The sequence below is a fragment of the Bos grunniens genome, chromosome 20, assembly GCF_055505025.1.
Source record: "Bos grunniens cultivar Pamir isolate PY7600 chromosome 20, Bosgru_T2T1.0, whole genome shotgun sequence".
Classification (NCBI taxonomy): domain Eukaryota; kingdom Metazoa; phylum Chordata; class Mammalia; order Artiodactyla; family Bovidae; genus Bos; species Bos grunniens.
The window spans coordinates 59072889-59093914 of NC_141184.1; the positions used below are offsets into that span (position 1 = coordinate 59072889).

At 40.3% G+C, this 21026-nt stretch overlaps 1 protein-coding gene across 10 annotated transcripts in view; it reads left to right on the top strand.

Moving 5' to 3' along the window:
• Nucleotides 1-21026, top strand: part of MAST4 (microtubule associated serine/threonine kinase family member 4) — a 616403-nt gene that overhangs the window by 199422 nt on the left and 395955 nt on the right. For all 10 annotated transcript variants that reach the window (XM_086362007.1, XM_086362008.1, XM_086362009.1 and 7 more), the window contains one exon: nucleotides 5406-5530. In XM_086362007.1, the coding sequence (XP_086218133.1) occupies nucleotides 5406-5530 (125 nt within the window). The remainder of the gene's footprint in view (nucleotides 1-5405; nucleotides 5531-21026) is intronic.

The following is a 21026-nucleotide window of genomic DNA, read 5'->3' on the forward strand; positions in this document are numbered from 1 at the left end:
CTCTGGTGGGGTTGAGTCTTAGTAGCAAAACAGGAGTTGACTGCTGCATTGGGAGATTAATTTGAATCAGACCTTGATACCCCATTGGCATCACGGTGCTGTGACAACCAGCCCCCCCAAAAGTATGTGTTCTCTCTTCATTTGGCTTTCAGTTCCTGTCAGTGGATATCCCTGGCTAGTAGGCAGTGATGTCTTCAAGGACTTGGGGTCATGCCTATGCTTTAGACTTTTCTTGTGTGAGTCAACACACACTTTTTTTTTTTTTTTTTCTTTTTTTAAGGCTAGAATAGCAGCTCAATATAGGAGTCAGTGAACTTCAGCCCTCCCTGGTCACAAGTCTGTTGGTTTCTCAAATTATATTTATTTATGCCATTAAGAAGAATGATTTAGCAGCATTGTCAGTGCTGTCTAGGTATAGTTATTCTTTTGCAGTGGGGACAAGAAATTGGAAGTCAGTCACCCATGTGAGAGGGAAGATGAAAGAGACCGTGTCTCTGTGTTGCAGCAGCCCAGCTGAAGATGAATAAAGGGAGCCTGTAATTGCCTGTGAGCACAACAGCCACTATGATGCGGGAACCGATGTTTAGGGCTGAGCAATGGGGCATGAAAGAGGAATATCCTGATGATGATGGAGTGCGCTGTAGGGCGATGGCTGCTGACTCTCAGACTCTGTCCAGGTACTATCAGTGTCTTAGCACGCTCTTTAAGCTCTCTCCGTTTTGAAAGTTTGGAGAGGTCTTGAAAAACTCAGTTCCTCTGACTAGTAAATGATTTGGAGGGCTTAAGTATAATTTGAGTATAATTTGTGAAAGCAGGTCCTGATGGAGTTCACAGTAGATACCTTCTTTTGGACAACAAAAGGATGCCCTCATTTTTTCCTGTATATGGTATGATAGTTTTATCTAGGCAAGTGAGGGTGTGTATGTATATGTGTATGGAAATATATGTAACAAAACTTGGCTATTTTAACCTTTCGTACTTTATAGTACATTAAGTATACAATTCAGTGGCATTATTAAGTACTTTCGTATTGTTGTGCAACAATCACCACTATCCATCTCCAGAAATTTTTCATCAAATTGAAACTCTGTACTCATTAAACAATAATGCTTCATTCCCTGCCGCACCCCTCCCCCAGCCCTCCAGTAACCACTGTTAAACTGTGTATCTCAATGAATTTGCGGAGAGGGCAATGGCACCCCACTCCAAGTACTCTTGCCTGGAAAATCCCATGGATGGAGCAGCCTGGTAGGCTGCAGTCCATGGGGTCGATAAGAGTCGGACACAACTGAGCGACTTCACTTTCACTTTTCACTTTCATGCATTGGAGAAGGAAATGGCAACCCACTCCAGTGTTCTTTCCTGGAGAATCCCTGCTGTCTATGGGGTCGCACAGAGTTGGACACGACTGAAGTGACTTTGCAATGAATTTGACTATTCCAGGGACCTCAAATAAGTGGAATCATATGATATGTTACAATATGTGTTCTTTTGTATCTGGCCTATTTTACTTAGCATGGTTTAAGCTTCCTCCATGTTGTAGAATGTGTCAGTTTCTCTCCTTTCAAAGGCTAAATCATAATCCATTGTTTGTATATGCTACATTTGGTCATCCATCCATCCATCCATCCATAGACATTAGGGTTGTTTTCACCTTTGGGCTAGTGTGAATGATACAAACTTCTGTTTTGAGTCCTTCCGTTCACTTTTTGTGTGTATATACCCCAAAGTGGAATTAGCAAGGGAGGTCTCAGTAGGCAGCCGGGGGTGAAGTGGTAGATGTGAACTTTCTGGGGACTGCTGTGGAGCTTCTGTAGATGCTGGTGACAGCAGAGCCTGCTGACAGCCCAAAAAAGAAAGCTGATGGATGAGAGATGGGAGCCTGTGGCCCCATCTGCATGCTTGTGGCACCAGCACCGTGCCAGCTGCCCACTCTTCTTTTTGTCCCAGCTCTTTCCTCTGTAATGCTCGCCCCATTCTCCATTCCTCCCTTCTGTGGCTCCCCTGCCCCTCACCAAAACCCTTGAGAGCAACACACGGGCCACCCTAGCTTCCCTTTCTTCCTGGTGGCTACCTTAGAGGGATGGTCAAACTTTGCCAGCATTCTTATATATAACTGAGCACCAGAAGCCATTTCTCAAGACTGCTTTGTTATATAGAGTTCCTAGGTCTATTTTCCCTTTACTGTCCTATTTGTAGTCAAGAGAAGTAACCCAAAATGTAAGACCATAGCCTGACTGCTAAATCTGTATTGCATTTCAGGTGATACGGAACTTACTTGAGGCTTTTAAATCTAGGCAGGTACCATTATTCTCTGATGCCAAAGTAGGTTTCCAGAGGCTATATTTAATTCTTTATATAGCTGTTCTGCTGAATTTGTTGCTGACCTGATATTTTCCTACTTCAGAGGGATACTTCAAGCATACATCTTTGAAAGCATGCATCTCATGTTTGAGGACATGTGTTTATGGAGGTCTTGCTTCTTGTTGGTTTTTTTTTTTTTTTTTAATTCAGGATGAAAACAAAGGAAAACTCATGCCAGGAAAAAGACCATATGTAACCTAGATAGAACCAAGGTACAATCTGAGCCTTAGTAATGTACTTATTTTTGTACATAACCTTAAAAGTTTGCAGATCTTTCTACTCTGTTGAGTAAAGACCCTGTGACCAGAACAGTGACAATAATCAGTATAAAAACTCCATTCCAATAACCCATACCTCTGTGGTTGAAGCTGGACAAATTCTTGTTTCACTCTGACCCACAGATTTCAGCTTTAATATGGACCTGTCTTTATTGCCTCTAAATTTCTAGTTATGTCAGTTGCTGCTACTGCTGCTGCTAAGTCGCTTCAGTTGTGTCTGACTCTCTGTGACCCCATAGATGGCAGCCACCAGGCTTCCCAGGGACGGGGGATCCCCCGTCCCTGGGATTCTCCAGGCAAGAACACTGGAGTGGGTTGCCATTTCCTTCTCCAATGCAGGGAAGTGAAAAGTGAAAATGAAGTTGCTCAGTCGTGTCCAACTCTTAGCGATCCCATGGACTGCGGCCCACCAGGCTCCTCCATCCATGGGATTTTTCAGGCAAGAGTACTGGAGTGGGGTGCCATTGCCTTCTCCGTATTATGTCAGTAGACAGTACCTAATAAAGGTTTTAATAAGCATATTGGAATTTTAGCAATGTGTTTCCAAAAAACACAAAGCTGATCAAAGTTCCAGTTGTAACAACAAGCTTGATACAGCATTCAAACAGAGCAGCCAGATTGCTAGGCAAGCTCACCTCTCCTACAACAGAGTGGGAATGGTATTATCCATTAATTTCCACCCTGTGCAGCTGAATAATGCATTGACAGATGCTAATTTTCTTAAATCGTAGGCAGCAAATGATGCATGAATACAGCAGCAACACACTTTGCAGAGGCTCTTGGTAGTCATCAGAAAGAAAATTTGTATAAAGTTTGATGTAATCACTATCAACTATGGCACAATGTTGATGCCTTCTAATGACTGCCTTAAACCCATCTGTTGTTCTCTTTTCCCTATTAACACTAATGGGGGTCCAGGCAGGAATAAAATACTCCAAGTGTTGTGCTATCAGACCCTCCAATTTGTAACATTCCTTGATTCCTAGGATGAGACTAGGAATAACATCTAAAATCTTACCTACAACAGGATAATAAACATTATGTAAATGCTTCCTAATGTAATTATTTGTTCCAGTGGATTAACAAAATTTTATTTCTTCTTCACCTAGCCATCCCTCATGTGTTGCATAGCTCTTTGTGCTTATTTTTTTAAGTTTATTGAATGTTTATTATATGATGTGTTTTCTTTTTTTGATTTTAGCACCACCCTATAAGTTTACCCCGGTTTTACAGCTGAGGAACCTGAGGCTTGAAGAAGGTCGTGAATAAGTGATGGAATCAGTTTGGGGGGTCAGATTGGGCAGTCAGCATTTTTGTATGTAAAAAATGTTTGTCTTGCCATAAAATATGAATTCTCACATATTTAATATGGTATGTGCATACATGCTCAGTTGTGACTGACTCTACGAACCCATGGGTTGAAGCCCACCAGGATCCTCTGTCCCTGGAATTTTTCAGGCAGGAATACTGGAGTGGGTTGCCATTTCCTCCTGCAGAGGATCTTCCTGACCCAGGGATCGAACCTGTGTCTCCTGTGTCTCCTGCATTGGCAGGTGGATTCTTCACCACTGTACCACCTGGGAAGCCCATTTAATATGTTAACATATTTCCATTTATTTCAATAGTTAATATATTGCAATATATTAATACATATTTCAATTGTTATTATATATCAATAGTTATAAACCAGTGGGCGCTTGTGAAGTGCATGCCTAAGGAAAGATATGGGGGTTCTTTTATAAGGAACAGACCTGCTGGGCAGAATACCAGGCACAATGTTGCTTCTGCTGCAGGGTTACTAGCCACTCGGGCCACAGTCCTCATGAATCTTGGAGGGATGAAGCTGGAGTCCCCATACATGCAGCCCGTAGAGGAAAATCTACAGTTTGGTTTCTGTCTTTTCATTGTCTTCATGTGTTTTTTGGGAAAGAAGTGTCCACTTGTTCTTTCATCATTCAACAAATATTGAATGAGTATCTGCTATGACCAATTACTGTGCTACCGCAAAATATCAAACATGGTCTCTGTTTTTACTGAGCTTCATTACTATGTGACTATGCATGCCCATCCTAACAAAAAGGTGTGTATCTTATGTGTTGATAACTAGTCTAATCCGTGTACTGAAGAAGTAATACAATGTGAGTTGGTTCAGCTGTTTGACTTTTAAAGACATACACATATATATGAGTTCAAGGTTGATGTAAATTGCTCATTGAACCTACACTGACATTAATGTCCGGCTTTATGCAAATGGATACCATCATCTGCCCTGTGGACACAGCTGGATGAACACCAGTAGCTTCAGAGACAGAGAAGCTGGGAGAAAAGGGCACCAGCCCCATTTCACCTTGAAAGACTTCCAACTCCTCCTTTTGTCGGTCATGATCTTCGTAGACACTTTCCTAGTGCATTCCTATATCACTTTCCATATTAGCTATTTTAACAGTACATTTCTAAATGCACATGTTCATTTCTACAATGCTGAGGATGCTTTGTGTGTTTATATATATATCCTCAACTCCTCAACATAGTAACAAGACCCTTCCTCTTGCCCTACAAATTTTGGAGATGAAGAGACTTACCTGGGTTTATGTGGGAACTTCGAATCAAAACTTAAAACTGAATCTCCCGACTTGAAACAATCTGCTTCCAGCTGCTATACAATATAATTGTAATGTACGGCTGAAATGGTATATAAGGATTTCTACAGAAGCACTGCCATTCTGCCCACTATTCACACTGCCCTCTTTTTATCCCCAACAGGCAGGTATCTCCTTCCAAACCCGGCTGCGGGGCAAGCCTGGGCCACCTCTGCGGAGACGTCCAACCTCGTGCGCATGCGCAGCCAGGCCCTGGGCCAGTCGGCGCCCTCGCTCACCGCCAGCCTGGTGAGTTGTCATCGGGCTCTGTCTGTGGTCGGTTAGCTTTGCTCCGTGTCACCACCAACGTAGGGACGTCTAAATTTATTGAGTTTATTGTTCTAGATTTGAACTTAAATCTACATTTAATGTTAAGCACAGATTTGACACTAAAATTTTTTGTTTCCAGTGTGCTGGTTTTTACCAGATTTTCCCCTTCAACCTAAGTTGGAATATTTTTGTAAACTTAACTCTGTTTCAACTTTTCCCTCAAAAGAAATGAAAATGGTTCTCAGCTTTTTTAAAGTAAAAAACTTATTTGAAAATAATTTCAAACTTATAGGAAAGTTGCACGAATAAGACAAATACATACAGCACCAGCTGATCCTTTGCCTGGGTTTAAGTATTAACTCTTGCCTATTTGCTGTACTGATTGCTCTCTCTGTGTATATGCATGTACACTCGCATATAATGTTTTGAACTCTTTGAGAATAGGTTATATATATCATGGCCTTTTGTTATGACAGGTAACTTCATTAAATTTATGCATGAAAGAAGTCTTTTATCTGCTCTGCCATCTGTATTTCATTTTTATCAATTGGCCCAATAACGTCCTCTATAGTATTTTCCCTCCTTCAGTAGAGGATCCAGTCTGGGGTCATGTCTTGTATTTAATTATCCTTTAATCTGGAAACTCTCCCCAGTGTTTCTTTGCCTTTTATGACGCTGAGTTTTGAAGACTAAGTGACATCCCCACCCCATTTTTTAAAGGAGTGTTCCTCGTATGACAGTGTCGGGTATGTCTGATGTTTTCTTACAGTGAGCTTTGGGTTTTGCATTGCATCCCAGAATGTGACACTGGTGATGATGTATCCTTTCAGGTCATGCCATGGGCAGGTGATGATATGTCCATTTGCCCATCATTATGATGTTAATTTTTTTCACCCAGACAAGGCATTGGCCAGTTTCTCCACAGTTAGAACTTTTCTCTTGCAGTCAATAAGCCTTTGGCAGGGAGACACTTTGAGGCCATCCAAGCATGTTTCTTCTTATCAAAAATTTCCTTTGGATTCCATATTCATTGGTGATTCTTACCTGGATCCTTCTCTTCTAGAATCATTGAAAATGGTTATTATTTTCAGCTCCAGCACTCTCTCTACACCTACACGTTGGCACATGGCATAAATATTTATGATTTGTTAGCAGCATGGGCTTCTGCTGCTGAAGCACTTCAGTCGTGTCCGACTCTGTGCCACCCCATAGACGGCAGCCCACCAGGCTCCCCCGTCCCTGGGATTCTCCAGGCAAGAACACTGGAGTGGGTTGCCATTTCCTTCTCCAATGCATGAAAGTGAAAAGTGAAAGTGAAGTCGCTCAGTTGTGTCCCACCCTCAGCGACCCCATGGACTCCTACATGCCTTAAAAAAAAAAAAAAATAGACTTTTATTTTTAACCATGATGCTTATGAGAATTTTGTTTTCCAGTGGGCCCATTACTTTTCAACTTTAACCTTTGGCACAGCCTAGAGGGCTATACAGGTTGCTTTTGTATTGGTGTTGGGGTTATATGGTATTGGAATAGATTTTGAAATATCTTTTACTGATGGTGATGCAAATGATATGTCAGTGCCTTATAATTTTATACATTGATAATAAATCATGAGATATTTGAAAATCGTTCAGTAACGTAGAGAGATCTGATTTAGGTCTAACCTCTAATCCTGCTTTTGTCGTTAGGTAGCTATATACGTTTAAGCATATTGCTTAGTTTCTTAGATTTTATTAGCTCTTCAGCAAACTGTGAGACGAAACAACCTATTAAACAGTCTCTGGAATTCAGCGTTGAAACTCACTGTTTCTAGTTTCAGAATCATAAAACTTCTGAACATACTGGATAGTTATCCCTGAAAAGTTTCTTTGAGGATATTTCATGACTTCAAAATTGACTATGGTCTTTAAATCAAAATGTATCTTTTACTTCTCAGGAAAATTTGGGGGCTTATTTTTAAAGGTTCAGTTAAATGATGCGTTTTAGCATTTTCCCCCATCCCATCCCCGAGTTCAATTACTTTTCCTTCTTGAGAAATTTTATTAAAAGCTTATTTTACTTTCGTAAGCATTTACTTTTTGAGGAAAGAAGAAAATTCCTCTCAATCAGTGATTTTATTTTTTTTTAAACAGAAGTGCTTTGGGGGCCACTACAATATTATTCTTACACATAAATAGGTAGTCCTGTATGTTTATTGCCAAGCAAATCATTCTAATTAAAACAACACTGCCACAAAGTAATGTGTCTAATACTGGTAGTTATGTACTCAGACTAGAAACTGATTGATTGATTGATGAAACACATGTCAGGTGACCTAAGATATTTGGAAATAAGATACAAAACCAAGGAGAAGAGCATTCTTATCAGAGAGTCACTTGTCAGCTTATTTACCCTGCAAGTATTTATCGGGTTTAGGAGCAAGACTAGAGAAAATGCTAAAATACCATGAAAAGCAAACTTAAAATAGTACCTGGCACCTAGCAAGCCTCAAATATTAGCCAGCGTAAAAATCACATGTGGCATCAAAGCCAGATGGTGACTGACCATTTACTACTAGAGAGTGAAGGTTTAAAATATCACCCTCATCATATCTTTACTTCAGAGGTTTCCTTGCTTCCTAATTGTTGTCTAAGGAAAACCATTTGCAGGCTGTTTGACCATGTCTTCTGTCCCCCACCTTCTGGCATTTCATGAGCAGGAGCAGCTGGAGGAGAGCTGCCAGGCAGAGCACTGCCTTGATTTCCTCATTGTTCGGCAGCAATTTGCTCAGGTTTCTCTGCCATGTCACTTATTTCAGTATGTCACTCAGTATACTTTCATGACTTTGCCTGTTTTTTTGTGCCCTTTGCAGAGTCATTCAAGTTAGTCTATGTTTCTTGGATTGGCTTATATCTAAATTATGCTGATTACACCTAACAGATTTGATAGAGAATGATGCTGGGGGAGTATTAATGTATATCTATTAGACCTTTTTCTTTTTCCTTTCTGTCCCCCTTTTTCTTGTCTTCAAAATAAGCCTTATATTACTGGAAGTGCACTGTACAGTAGAACATTGTTAGTTGCTCATTCATGTCTGACTTTTTGCAACCCCATAGACTGTAGCCCAACAGGCTCCTCTGTCCTTGGAATTCTCCAGGCAAGAATTCTGGCATGGGTAGCCATTCCCTGGGATCGAAACCAAGTCTCCTGCATTGCAGGAGGGTTCTTTACTGTCTGAGCCACCAGTGAACATGCTTCACTCTCATTCTCTCCTTGCCACGGTAAGCCCCATTGCCCCCATCTTCAAGCTGTAAGTTTACCTTCCTCAGCGTTTATCAAGGCCCACCTTTGTTTTAGTTCTTTGTGTTTATGCCTAATATCCCCTTGCTAGACTGCACGTTCCCTGAGGGCAGAATTCCTGTCTGATCTGACGTTCTGCTCCTCACTGTTCCTAGCACAACACCGTGCATATAGGAGACATTCAGTAAATAATACTGATGGAATGGATAATCTCTGGTGGAAAGTGACAGATTCCTTTAGTTGCAAGGCTGGAGTGATGATGCGATTCTGTATGCTATCTTGGGTGTCTAATTAAGACCATCTATCTAAAGTATTTTTGGTTTTGCTGTCCAGTGCATCTTATAATCGTGATTAGCCTCAAAGTCCATGTAATGGACCAAATCCCATTCAGTTGTAAAGAATGCGCCTGCCAGTGTAGGAGACATAAGGGACATGGGTTCGATTCCTGGGTTGGGAAGATCCCCTAGAGTAGGGCATGGCAACCCACTCCAGTGTTTTTGCCTGGAGAATCCACGGACAGAGGAGCCTGGAGGGCTGCAGTCCATAGAGTTGTAGAGGGTCAGACATAACTAAAGTACACAGGCACGCTATTGAAAGTTCCGTATCAGCTGCTGACAAAATACGGTGACAAAATGAAGAAATTATCACAGCCCATATTCAAGGAAGTTTCCTTAACTTGTTTGTGAGTAGTCATGCAGTCACATTGGTTTAAGTATTTTGTTGATTCTTTGAAGAGGAAAGTTGAGGCAACACATATGTTCAAGTGTGGAGAACTTGATAAAATCAGAATCAACGTGGTTTATGTCTAAATGACAGGATTACACTTGATATCACAGTTTTATGTTCAACACAATAGAACATGAGGGGAAAGTATAGACCCTCAATCTGAGAGGTAGTCATATGTTAGTAAGATATAAATGAAGGCCGTGGTTGGGGAGGTATGAGTTTCAGTAAATGTATGACCTAGTGTGATTTAAATGCCATAGGCAAGCTTCAAGGTAATGCTAACTACCTTCTCAAGGAGGAGATTAATTCCTAGCCGGAAGTATCTAGTTTTCCTTGGCAATGCTAAATGTAGTTGTGTTCCTTCTCCCAGACACATTGGGCATTTCTGATAAATGGCACATTGCCAATTCATCCTAAGCAGCCTGGTAGCTGGCAGAATACATGCTCAGCCAGTGTCCGCCTGCTGGGGCACCAGCCGGGAGTGCTGATGAAGTGTCAGATGTATACCTCGTATACATTAATCTGAAGAGGGGAAAACTCATTTCCCCATTTGCTTCCTCCATCTTTCTGTCCCTCCCCACACACATGGGTAGTTTATCAAAGAAGTCATAGTCGTCAAAAGCAGGGGATTTATACAGATGCTGCTTTCTGGTAAGAAAGATGGAAATTTCAGGAGGCAAAGCAGGACCTAGGGTAACTTATTTTATCCGTAGGAAAATAAGGTTGTAAGCCCTGGTGATTAAAGTTTAGAAATGGTATATGTAACCATCGTAAGAAATAGTCACTTCTTTTGTTCTTTGGAGTGGTAGATGGATGGCAGAAACACAGTGAAAATTAGTTTCCAGTATTTTCAACAGTTTTCTGTTTGATTTGAATCATGTGACTCATCTGTTCTGATTCTTGTGAGCATCCCTGTCATATTCTTTCTTATTGAGCGCTTCCTTGACCATTTTGTTTGAAAGTCTTTCCCTCACTGCATGCCACACACCCCACTTTTCTCAATAGCTTTATCTCCTTCCAATATATCACATAATTTGCTTATTGTTTATCTCCTATTCTGATGAAAAATTCTTTTTTTTTTTTTTTGATGGAAGACAAACCCTTTAATTCTAACATAATAGTTAGAAATATAATGGTTGAAGACAGCTATTTTTTTCTGTTTTACCGAGTGTTTCCCTGGGGCCTAGAACACTCCTTGGCACATAATAGGTGCTCAGTGAAGGCTTGTTGAATGTAAAAGTAAATATATTTCCTTTCTTTACTTTTTAAGTGTCCTAGAACAGACTCTTGTTTATTTTTTGGTTTTAATCTGTATTTTACCCTTTAGGTTTATATTGTTTAGCCTAATCAAGAAGATATTTCTCGAGCCAGAGAGTAGTTAATTTTGGAAACTGTGTTCAGGAATTAAACTATAATTATTCAGTTGGGCAATGAGAAGCAGAGTGTTTTAGAGATCAGCTCAAGTTTCTACCACTTATTGGCTGTGTGAGCCTCAGTTTCTTCATCTGTGAGGTGGGGCTAGTGGATCTATTGCTTCATAAGTTTATAGTGAGGAATAAATGAGCAAATTCTTGTGCGCTACTTCGCACAGCATCTGTGACTCAAGAAGTGCTGATGTCAGCGTTCCTGAGGTTGGTAGAAAAAATATTTCTTGGGGGTTGTCAGCTGGTCTTAGCTGAAGTGGTATTCTCAGAAGGGAGGAAATCAGATCCTTTGATTTGAGTAGGAGTTTGACCATTTGGTCCTTAGCTTTTTGCAGGCTTGTGAATGCTAGTGGTTAAGAACACACGTGCCAGTGCAAGAGACAAAAGAGCTGTGGGTTTCATCCCTGGGTCGGGATGATCCCCTGGAAAAATACATGGCAACCCACTCCAGCATTCTTGCCTGGAGAACCAGAGGAGACTGGCAGGCTACTGTCCATTGGGTTTCAAAGAGTCGGACATGACTGAAGCGAGTTACCACAGGACAGCACAGGCCAGCTTGTGGTTTCTTTCTTCCTTATTTTCACTCTAAATTCACCAACCCCACAAACTGAAAGTTTTTTTTTTTTTAAGAACAGTTAACTGTTTTGAGGGGTGGAAGTACTTTCAAATATTGTTTTTCAATTTTTAATATTAGGTTAAGTAGTATAATTTTATGTTTCTTCAGTGGCCCTCTTTTGACACTGTATCCATTTCTTTTAGTGGAAAAATTATGTTTCATGATGTATTATAAATATTAAAACCAAACTATTTAAACTGTAATATATTCAGAGAGCCTTAATGAATATTCATCTTTTCCATTTGCAAAAGTGCATTATGAAGAATCAGGGAAAATTCACTAAACGTATGCGAAAGTGCATTTTTCCTTTTAAATTCATGCAGAATGTACCAACATAATGTCAGCATTTATTTAGGATACAGACTTTATTTGCAGTCATTTAATATAATATCAATACTTTATTGGCCTTATAACTCAAAAACAAAAACCTGAGCCGAAGTCCAATTAGTTAACTCCGAGAGAGTGTCTGTTAAATATTGATGTAGGAACTATTTGAATGCCCTTGGATAAATTGCTTAACAAAATTTGTAGAATACAACGTGAATTAGCATTTCTCCTTAGCCATTATGACTCAATTTAAAGGCTGTATAATATTCCAGTGTATGGATTTCTCACAATTTATTATACTATTTCCCCCTTTAGGTTATTTCCAGGTTTTACCCATTGAAAATAATGGTAATGAGCAGGCTTTTAATAAGTCTTCGTTCACCTCTGGTTGTTTTGTCAGGATAGATTCTGGGAGGGGATTAATGTGGCAAATGATATGAGCATGATGTAGGTTTTCCATACTCTTGCTAAATTGTTTCTAGGAATACTGTACAACTTTGTGCTTCCATATATTGAGAAATCAATATATGGCTTCCCAGGTGGCTCAGTGGTAAAGAATCCACCTGCCAAGCAGGTGATGTGGGTTCGATCCCTGGGTCGGAAAGATCCCCTGGAAGAGGAAATGGCACCCCACTACAGTTTTTGCCTGAAAAATCTCATGAACAAAGGAGCATGGTGGGCTACAGTCCATGGGCTTGCAAAGTCAGGCACGACTGAGCATAGACATCACAGTGACTGAGTTGAGATTTTACGTCTCTTTATATTCTGGCCAGCAGTCAATATTCCCGAAAAAAACCCACCCTGAACTTCCAAAAAAACCAAGTTTGCTGGTTTGAAAAATAATTACTTTTTAAATGTATTTTTTCTTTTTAGTGAAGTTGATATGGTTTTTGCACGTGTTGAACTCTTACGCCAAAGTCCCCCCAGATAAAGCAAATATGAAATTAGGGTTATCTATGTTTTCTCCTCCAACTTCTTCCTTCCATTCCCTAAATCAACTCACCAGCCCAACTACTGGTACCCTGTATTGCTCTTGGGATACAAGAACTGCTGAGTGTGATTACAATGTATGTAGCTGAAGGCATTATTCCACAGCTCAGAGTTTTTTTCATCTGGAAAATAGTAATCTCAATTGTGAAATAGTGCCTTCAGCTGTGGACATTATAATCAAAGTCTCAGGAGTGCTTGTATTCCAGGAGTAATACATCTCCTAGTTATTACCCTCTGAGCTAGATTCTATTGATAGTAAAGGGATGAATTTTCGTAACTCAGGGCTGAAATAGCAGTAGGGACCCCTAAGCAGGTTCTTATAGGTCAGGCCTAATCCATGAAGATAAATCTCATTGTGGGCTCACCTGAGCCTATCCACAGAGTAACTGGTTTATCAGGGGTCTATTAATCAAAGATCGGCTTAAAAATGAACTATAAAATCCTTGCTGTAATCCAACTCTTGCTTCTGTGAAAAGATACTCTAAATGTGCATCCTTACTCTGAACATGCCTGGGTGCCATGAGAATAATCAGCAGGAAACAGGTGAAGGGTATTGTGATTCAGTGAATGAATGAATGAAGAACTACTAATTATTTGGTGGGGGAGAGTTTTTTTCTGAAATTGAGTTCCAGTCAGAAGTAGTCACTTAAAACTTTCAGCCCCAGTTTGCTCTTCTTTACCTTTTGCAGAGGTTAAAAAAAAATTCATTACTTTATGTATGTGTTGTCCTTCCTGGGAAGGACAGAATGCCTGCCGGAGCGGCTCTCTGCGTGGGTGTGCCTGAACAGACTGGCCAAGTGTGGACTTCTTATGAGAGGTGTTTGAGAGTCCGTGAGATGGATGGCACCAATAAATATTCTATGGGATTTACAGGGTGGAAATGCATGTTCTCTATTAATTACTGACCATCATAGAGGGGAGCAAAGCAGATTTATAACAGCAATGCCGTGTGTGTGTGAAAGAGGGAGAGAGAGATCATAGGTTGTTTTACTTACTACCCACTTACCCAACTGGTATACCTATTTCAGTACCTGACCAACCTGCCTATTAAGAGTGATGGGATGACCCAGAGAATGGAGAGTGCTGGCACTCCAGCTTTCTTATCCTCACTGTATCTTTAGCACTGAGGGTAGTTCCTGGTATGTACTGTTTAGTACTTAGATAATGGTAGTTTTTAAAGAAATGTTGAGGAGGTCTTCTCTCCTTTTTTCTGGATGCACCACATGGCTTGCAGGATCTCAGTTCCCTAACCAGGAATGAACCCAGGCCATGGCAGTGAAAGCCCAGAATCCTAACCATTGAGCAACCAGGAAGCTCCCGTAAGGAAGTCTTAATTCAACTTTTGATAGTTTCTGATGGTGGGAAAGATTGAAGGCAAGAGGAAAAGGGGATGGCAGAGGATGAGATGGTTGGATGGCATCACCGACTCAACGGATGTGAGTTTGGGTGGACTCTGGGAGTTGGTGATGGACAGGAAAGCCTGGTGTGCTACAGTCTGTGGGGTTGCAAAGAGTCAGACATGACTGAGCGACTGAGCTGAACTGAACTGATGCTCCTGTTCTGCTTCCTGAAGCCCAGACTAGTTGAATGGTTGGGCTGTCAAGAATTTGATTGGGTTGTGTGTCTGGGGAGATGATGGTGAAGGTAAAGGCGGTGAGGCAGTCATAGCTGCCGTCTTAGAAGGGTCCCTTGGTCCGCTGGAGGACAGCTGCCTCTCTGCTGGGCCCCTTGCCTTGACCTTTCTGGTGTCCTTTTGCCCCCGTGGTAAAATTACAGCACTTAGCTTTTTGCTATCTTAGTGTGTCGAATGAATTCTACCGTCAGAAACCAAGAAACTCATAGTAATTAGTGCTTTGGGGGAGAGAAGGTATTGGGATGTAACATTTCCTTTCTTGGGAGAAGAGAAAAATTATTATTTTAATTCATGGACTTCTTAGGAAGGTCCTGGTTATTGTGGCTTTGGAAAATCTAACATACTTCAGTATCTTTCCTACCTTATTTTTCTAGAATACTTGGCTGGTTAGCTAAGAATTAGCAGTATTTATAATTATACTTATTCCTAGTTTATTGGCACCCACAGTTTCACTCTGTGGTACTGGATTCTGAATCGGTGTATTCTTTATTATGCTCGTTAATCAGTTAATTGATTATTAGTGGAGTCTCTATTATACAGCTGGTATTAAAACCTTTATAGAAAAGAGGTCACACATGGTCTTGAATTTTAAGCAGCTTGTAATATAGTTGAAATGAGGCTTCTGAGAAATTAGAGAACAAACTAGAAGATGATTACAGGCTGGAGAGTTTTCAGTGTATTCCTAGACTTTCAGGAATGATATGGGCTGCAGGTTCTGGAAGGTTTTGGTTGGGCAAGCTTCAAGGCATCGTGGAACTACATACACAGTAGAATGGGGTGAGGAGTGGTAGATAAAGTGAACAATGTGACATGGACAGTGATTTTTAACATGGACAGTTTCTTCTTAATGTGATGTTTCTAGCGTGGGTAGGGAGGCAAAGGACCGCATGAAAACCGGGAAACTCATGGGTGTCTGTGATAGAAGGATTTCTAATTTAATCCGAACTGTAGGAGGTCACCAGGATTTGTACCATCTTTTAATGAGAAAAATGTCTGCATGAAGTAGCTGGGGAGCCTTCAAAGACCCCATCAAGTGATGCGTTTTTCCTTAGGAAGTTTCTTGGGTGGAAAAGCTGCTACCTTAAAGCACTTTAGTCATAAGGAAATAGTCTTTGTATTTGTTAGGTTCATTGACTGGATGTTAATAATGGCTTAAGGGATTGTGAGACCTATTCTTTGTGATTTGACATACTATTGGGCATTTCATTTTTAAGAGTAGAGCCATGTGACAGGTCCAGCTTAGCTATTTGTGATATAATAAATATGTTATTTAATTGTTCAGGGCAGATCAACCTCCATTTAAAGAAAACACTTAAAGAACAGGTGCCAATAAAATTATACTGAAAAAAAAAAAAGGACTAAACCTGATCAAGGAACTGAAAGACTTACATACTGAGAACTATAAACATTAATAAAGGAAATAAAACAGGATTCAGTGAAATGGAAAGACAACCCATGCTCTTGGGTTGGAAGAATTAATGTTGTTAAAATAACAGTACTACCCAAAGCAATCCATAGATTTAATGTGATCCCAATCAAATTATCCATGACATTTTTCACAGAACTAGGACAAATAATCCAAAAATTTACATGGAGCCATAAGAGATCCATATTTGCAAGGGTGGGATGATTTGAGAGTATAGCATTGAAACGTGTATATTGCTGCTGCTGCTGCTACTAAGTCGCTTCAGTCGTGTGCGACTCTGTGCGACCCCATAGACGGCAGCCCACCAGGCTCCCCCGTCCCTGGGATTCTCCAGGCAAGAACACTGGAGTGGGTTGCCATCTCCTTCTCCAATGCATGAAAGTGAAAAAATAAAGTGGGGTCGCTAGGAGTGGGTTGCCATTGCCTTCTCCACGAGTATATTACCATATGTGAAATAGATCACCAGTCCAGGTTAGATGCACGGGACAGGGTGCTCAAGGCCAGGGCACTGGGACAACCCTGAGGGATGGGATGGGAAGGGAGGTGGGAGGGGGGTTCAGGATGGGGACACATGTATACCCATGACTGATTCATGTCAATGTATGGCAAAAACCACTATAATATTGTAAAGTAATTAGCCTTAAATTAAATAAATTAATTAAAAGAAAAGAGATCCATATTTGCCAGAGCAATCTTGGGGGGGGGGGGGGCGGGGGGTGGAAACAGGAGATAAAACTCTCCAAGACATCAAATGATACTACAAAGCTACAGTTATCAAAACAGTGTGGTACTGGTACAAAATCAGGCATATGCATCAATGGAACAGAATAGACAGCCCAGAAATAAACCCACACACCTATGGTCAATTAATCTATGACAAAGGAGGCAATAATATACAGTGAGAAAAAGATGGTCTCTTCAACAAATGATGATGGGGAAGTTAGACAACCACATTAAATCAATGCAGTTAGAACACACTTCACACCATGCACAAAAATAAACTCAAAATGGTTTAAAGACTTAAGCATAAGACATGATACCATAAAGGCCTAGAAGAGTGTGTAGGCAGAGCATTCTCTGATGTAAATTGTACCAGTGTTTTCTTAGGTCAGCCTCCCAAGGCAATAGAAATAAAAGCAAAACTAAGCAAATGTTACCTAATCAAGCTTACACTGCAACGAGATCAAAACCAGTCAATCCTAAAGGAAATCAACTCTGAATATTCACTGGAAGGACTGATGCTGGAGATGAAGCTCCAACACTTTGTCCACCTGATATGAAGAGCTAACTCATTCGAAAAGACCCTGATGCTGGGAAGGATTGAGGACAGGAGGAGAAGGGGGTGACAGAGGATGAGATGGTTAGATAGCATCATTGACTGTGACTATTCATTGAACATGAATTTGAGCAAACTCTGGGAAATAGTAAAGGACAGGGAAGCCTGGCATGTTGCAGTCCACGGGGTTGCAAAGAGTCGGACATGGCTTAGCGACTGAACAACAACAGCAGAGACCATCATACTAAGTGAAGTAAGTCAGACAGAGAAAGACAGATGCCATGTGATATCACCTGTATGTGTAATCTGAAAGTGGCACAAATGAACGTATCTACACAACAGAAACAGACTCACAGACACAGAGAGCAGACTCATGGCTGCTAAGGAGGCCGGGAGAGGAGCACACTGGGAGTGTGGTGTTGATAGATGCAAGCTGTTAATTTAGAATGGATAAACCACCAGGTCCTACTGTGGCTAGCACAGGGAACTGTATTCACTACCCCATGATTCATCATAATGGAAACGAATATAAAAAAGAATGTATCTGTGTGTATAACTGAGTCATTTTGCTGCACAGCAGAGGTTGACACAACACTGTAAAGCAACTATACTTCAATTGAAAAAAGAAAGAATGGGTTCTGGGTAGCAGACAGCATTTTTACAAATCTCTGAAAAGACAAAGAAGCTCTAGCTTCAGTTTTGGTAATCCTGACCTCAAAGTAGGACTGATTGTCATTCTAAGCCCTAGTGCTCCTGCTGTTTGGCTTCTTTAGGTCCCTAACTTCTGTTTATTCTTTCTTTTACCTGTGTTCTTTCCTTTTTACTATATTAATGAAATATTTCTTTAATAGGAAGTTTTTAGTATGTATATAAAATTTAGTATGCATAGGAAATTTTTGGTACGTATATATGCTCTTCTAGAACTCCTGTGAAATCTCTTCATTACATGAAATCTATTTGTTTTTCTTTCATTATAGATACCTCCTGCTTAACCTATATAGGTGCTCAGTTAAGTAGGCTTCTTTCCTAGTTTAAGTGTAACACATTTGCTTTTTTTTTTCTTTTTTGTTCCTATACACGAGCAGTGATGTTTTAGTCTGTAAATAATATGAACCAGTCATATCATTTTGTCTCCCTTTGTACATAGCTCTGGTCAAAAAACCATTAAGAAACTTCTACACTTTCCGCATTTGCTGGAACATCCATCCCCTTGAGAGATTCACTTGATGGAGGGTCGGGGGGGTTCTCGTCTTCAAGTGCTTCTAAATTTTGGCTAGATAACCAGGGCAGGGGTGAACCACCTATCATTCCCCAAAGGGTATTAGATTCCTCATCTCATGCCCTTCTTTGCTCTAGAAAGAAAACACCTCTCTATGTACCTCCCTTCTTTCTGCCAGGGCAATACCTGTCTGTACCTTAGCATATGCACTTCCTCTTCCAGGAAGCCTTCCCTGATGTCTCTCCACATCCTCACATTAATTCTCCTTTGAATTGTGCATGTCCAAACCAAAGCATTTATCACTGAAACTGTAAGGGTCTCTCTGCTTGCCTTCTCCCACTCCCCTCCTCATCTCCAAATGGTCTGATTGCCTAAAGAGCCCAGGAAAATGACCTATAGCTGATAAAGATGTGAGCCTAAAATATTTCATTTGGTGGGCTATTAAAAATGACACTAAGTAAAATATCATGGGTTTATATTAGGTTTTGCCTGTAGGACCTCTCTACATTTTAATTGACCTTTGAGAGCCTTGCTTCTGAAAATAAATCCTGAAACTGGAGAATTTTATGGATGCAGTAGACCTTGGGTCAGCCCTTTCCCCTTGCCCAGAGAGACTGTGCACTCGGTGGCCTTTATCTAAATTGTGATCAGTTTTTACAAGCACTTGATTCAGAACTTAATTACTGTAGGCAGTTTAGAGTCATGTTTAAGAGCGTGGACTTCAGAAGCCAGGCTGCCTGGGTTGGCATCTGGACTGTACCACCTTGACCATGGAACGCAACTTTTCTGTGCCTCTGAAAAAAAGGAATATTAGTGGTACCTATCTTATGTGGTTGTTGCTAGAATCAAGTGAGATGGTATCTGTTAAGGTCCTTGGAACACACAGGAATAGAGTAACAGTGTTAACTGTTGTTACCCTCTTGTCCAAGAGTAGAAAACTGATGTGTTTATTAAACCAGGAAATTTGAGTTTTATTGAATACATGATGTACAGTTTATGGTTGAATGAATGGATGAGGCTGGACTCATAAAGATAAGTTTCTCTGATTGTTTTCAGATAATTGCAGGTCTACTATGTTTTATGCGGGATAATTTGAAAGGCATGACACTTGTTTGAAATGTAAAGTTGTAGGGAAAGGATAATGTGGTGTTTTCAACATGAAGTACTCTTTTAGGAATGATGTCACTAAACAATTAAATTAAAAAAAAAAGCATCCAGAAAAAGAAACCCCAACTACTTTCCTTTCATTCTTCTCTTTGGATTATACAAAGGTTCATGAGTCATCTTTTTGTGTCAGGCATACAATTTGCGTCCTTTGGGGTTGACATTTTGTGTCCCGTGTAGCACAGCGCCTGTATGTTTGGAGCTTCAGGATGCTAACATCTGCTTTACAGAAAACATGACTAATGTTGCAGTCATTTATTTGCCACTGCCAACCTTTGCTATTGTTTGTCCATGTGTAACAAAAGTCAGAGGATGCCTGCTGGGCCTCTACTATTTTTGCTGATTCACACCATCAATAAAACATTTTGAGTATGCATCCCCTAATGTGTGACTATGTTTAAAAATGATTTACATGTAGGTAGAAGAGGTACTAAAAAATATTTTAACAGACCTGTGAGTTTCCACTAGGAAATCATTAGAACATTGACTGTGGGGTTTCAGCAGGGGCCTGGAGGCAGCTCCCTTTGTCAGATGTTAATCATGTAGCTGCCACATCATGGAGAGGTGCAGGGGGCCCTGGGGTAGGTGATGGGAGAGGTGGAATGTACTTGGAGTGCTTGAGGCAATGGCTACTTGGTATCCTGTAAGGAAGTATTTTAGCCACCAGCACTGGTACATATCAGCTGAGTGTCAGCCTGAATGCCAAATTATGGACTAAAACCAACAAAAAAGAAGAGACATAGAAAACAAACTGGTATTCCATTTTTTTCCCTAAACCCCATTTGATTATACTGTGTTCCCCCTAAGGTGCCCATATTCCAGTTAGTAGATCCTTGGAATAAACTACAAGGTCTGCCCTCTAAGCCTGCCAGGGTAGCGCTTTATTGATTAAAGAGTTTTGAGTATTCATTGAGGTTGCCTTTTCTTTTTTGGAAAGGTTTTTTACATTTCACTTATAAATGAAAGGAGTAGCAGTTCTTTGCGACACATGTCATTAACTGCTACTAAATTGACACAAATGTTAACAGTTATTGTGTGAACTGCTTCAAAGTTAATTATGTTAATTAGAATGTTACATACCAGTAATTGTATGTATTCAAATATTATACCATCACTTTTTGTGTTTTCTCCTCCAGATGTAACACATTCGTTTATTTGTTGCTTGAAAAGCTGCAGAATTATAGCTAAGATAACAAATAATTGCTGGCAAATAAAATTAATTCTTTAGAAATATGCTTTAATTGGTTAGCTGTGTAAAAGACAGAAACAAATGTTAGCATGTGAATCATATAAATTAGAAACATTGCTTATGAAATCCTTACTTTGGGGGCTTTTCATTTAAATAAGCCTTCTTATTGCAATTAATATTATAGTTTGGTTTATGATCCTTAAAAATAT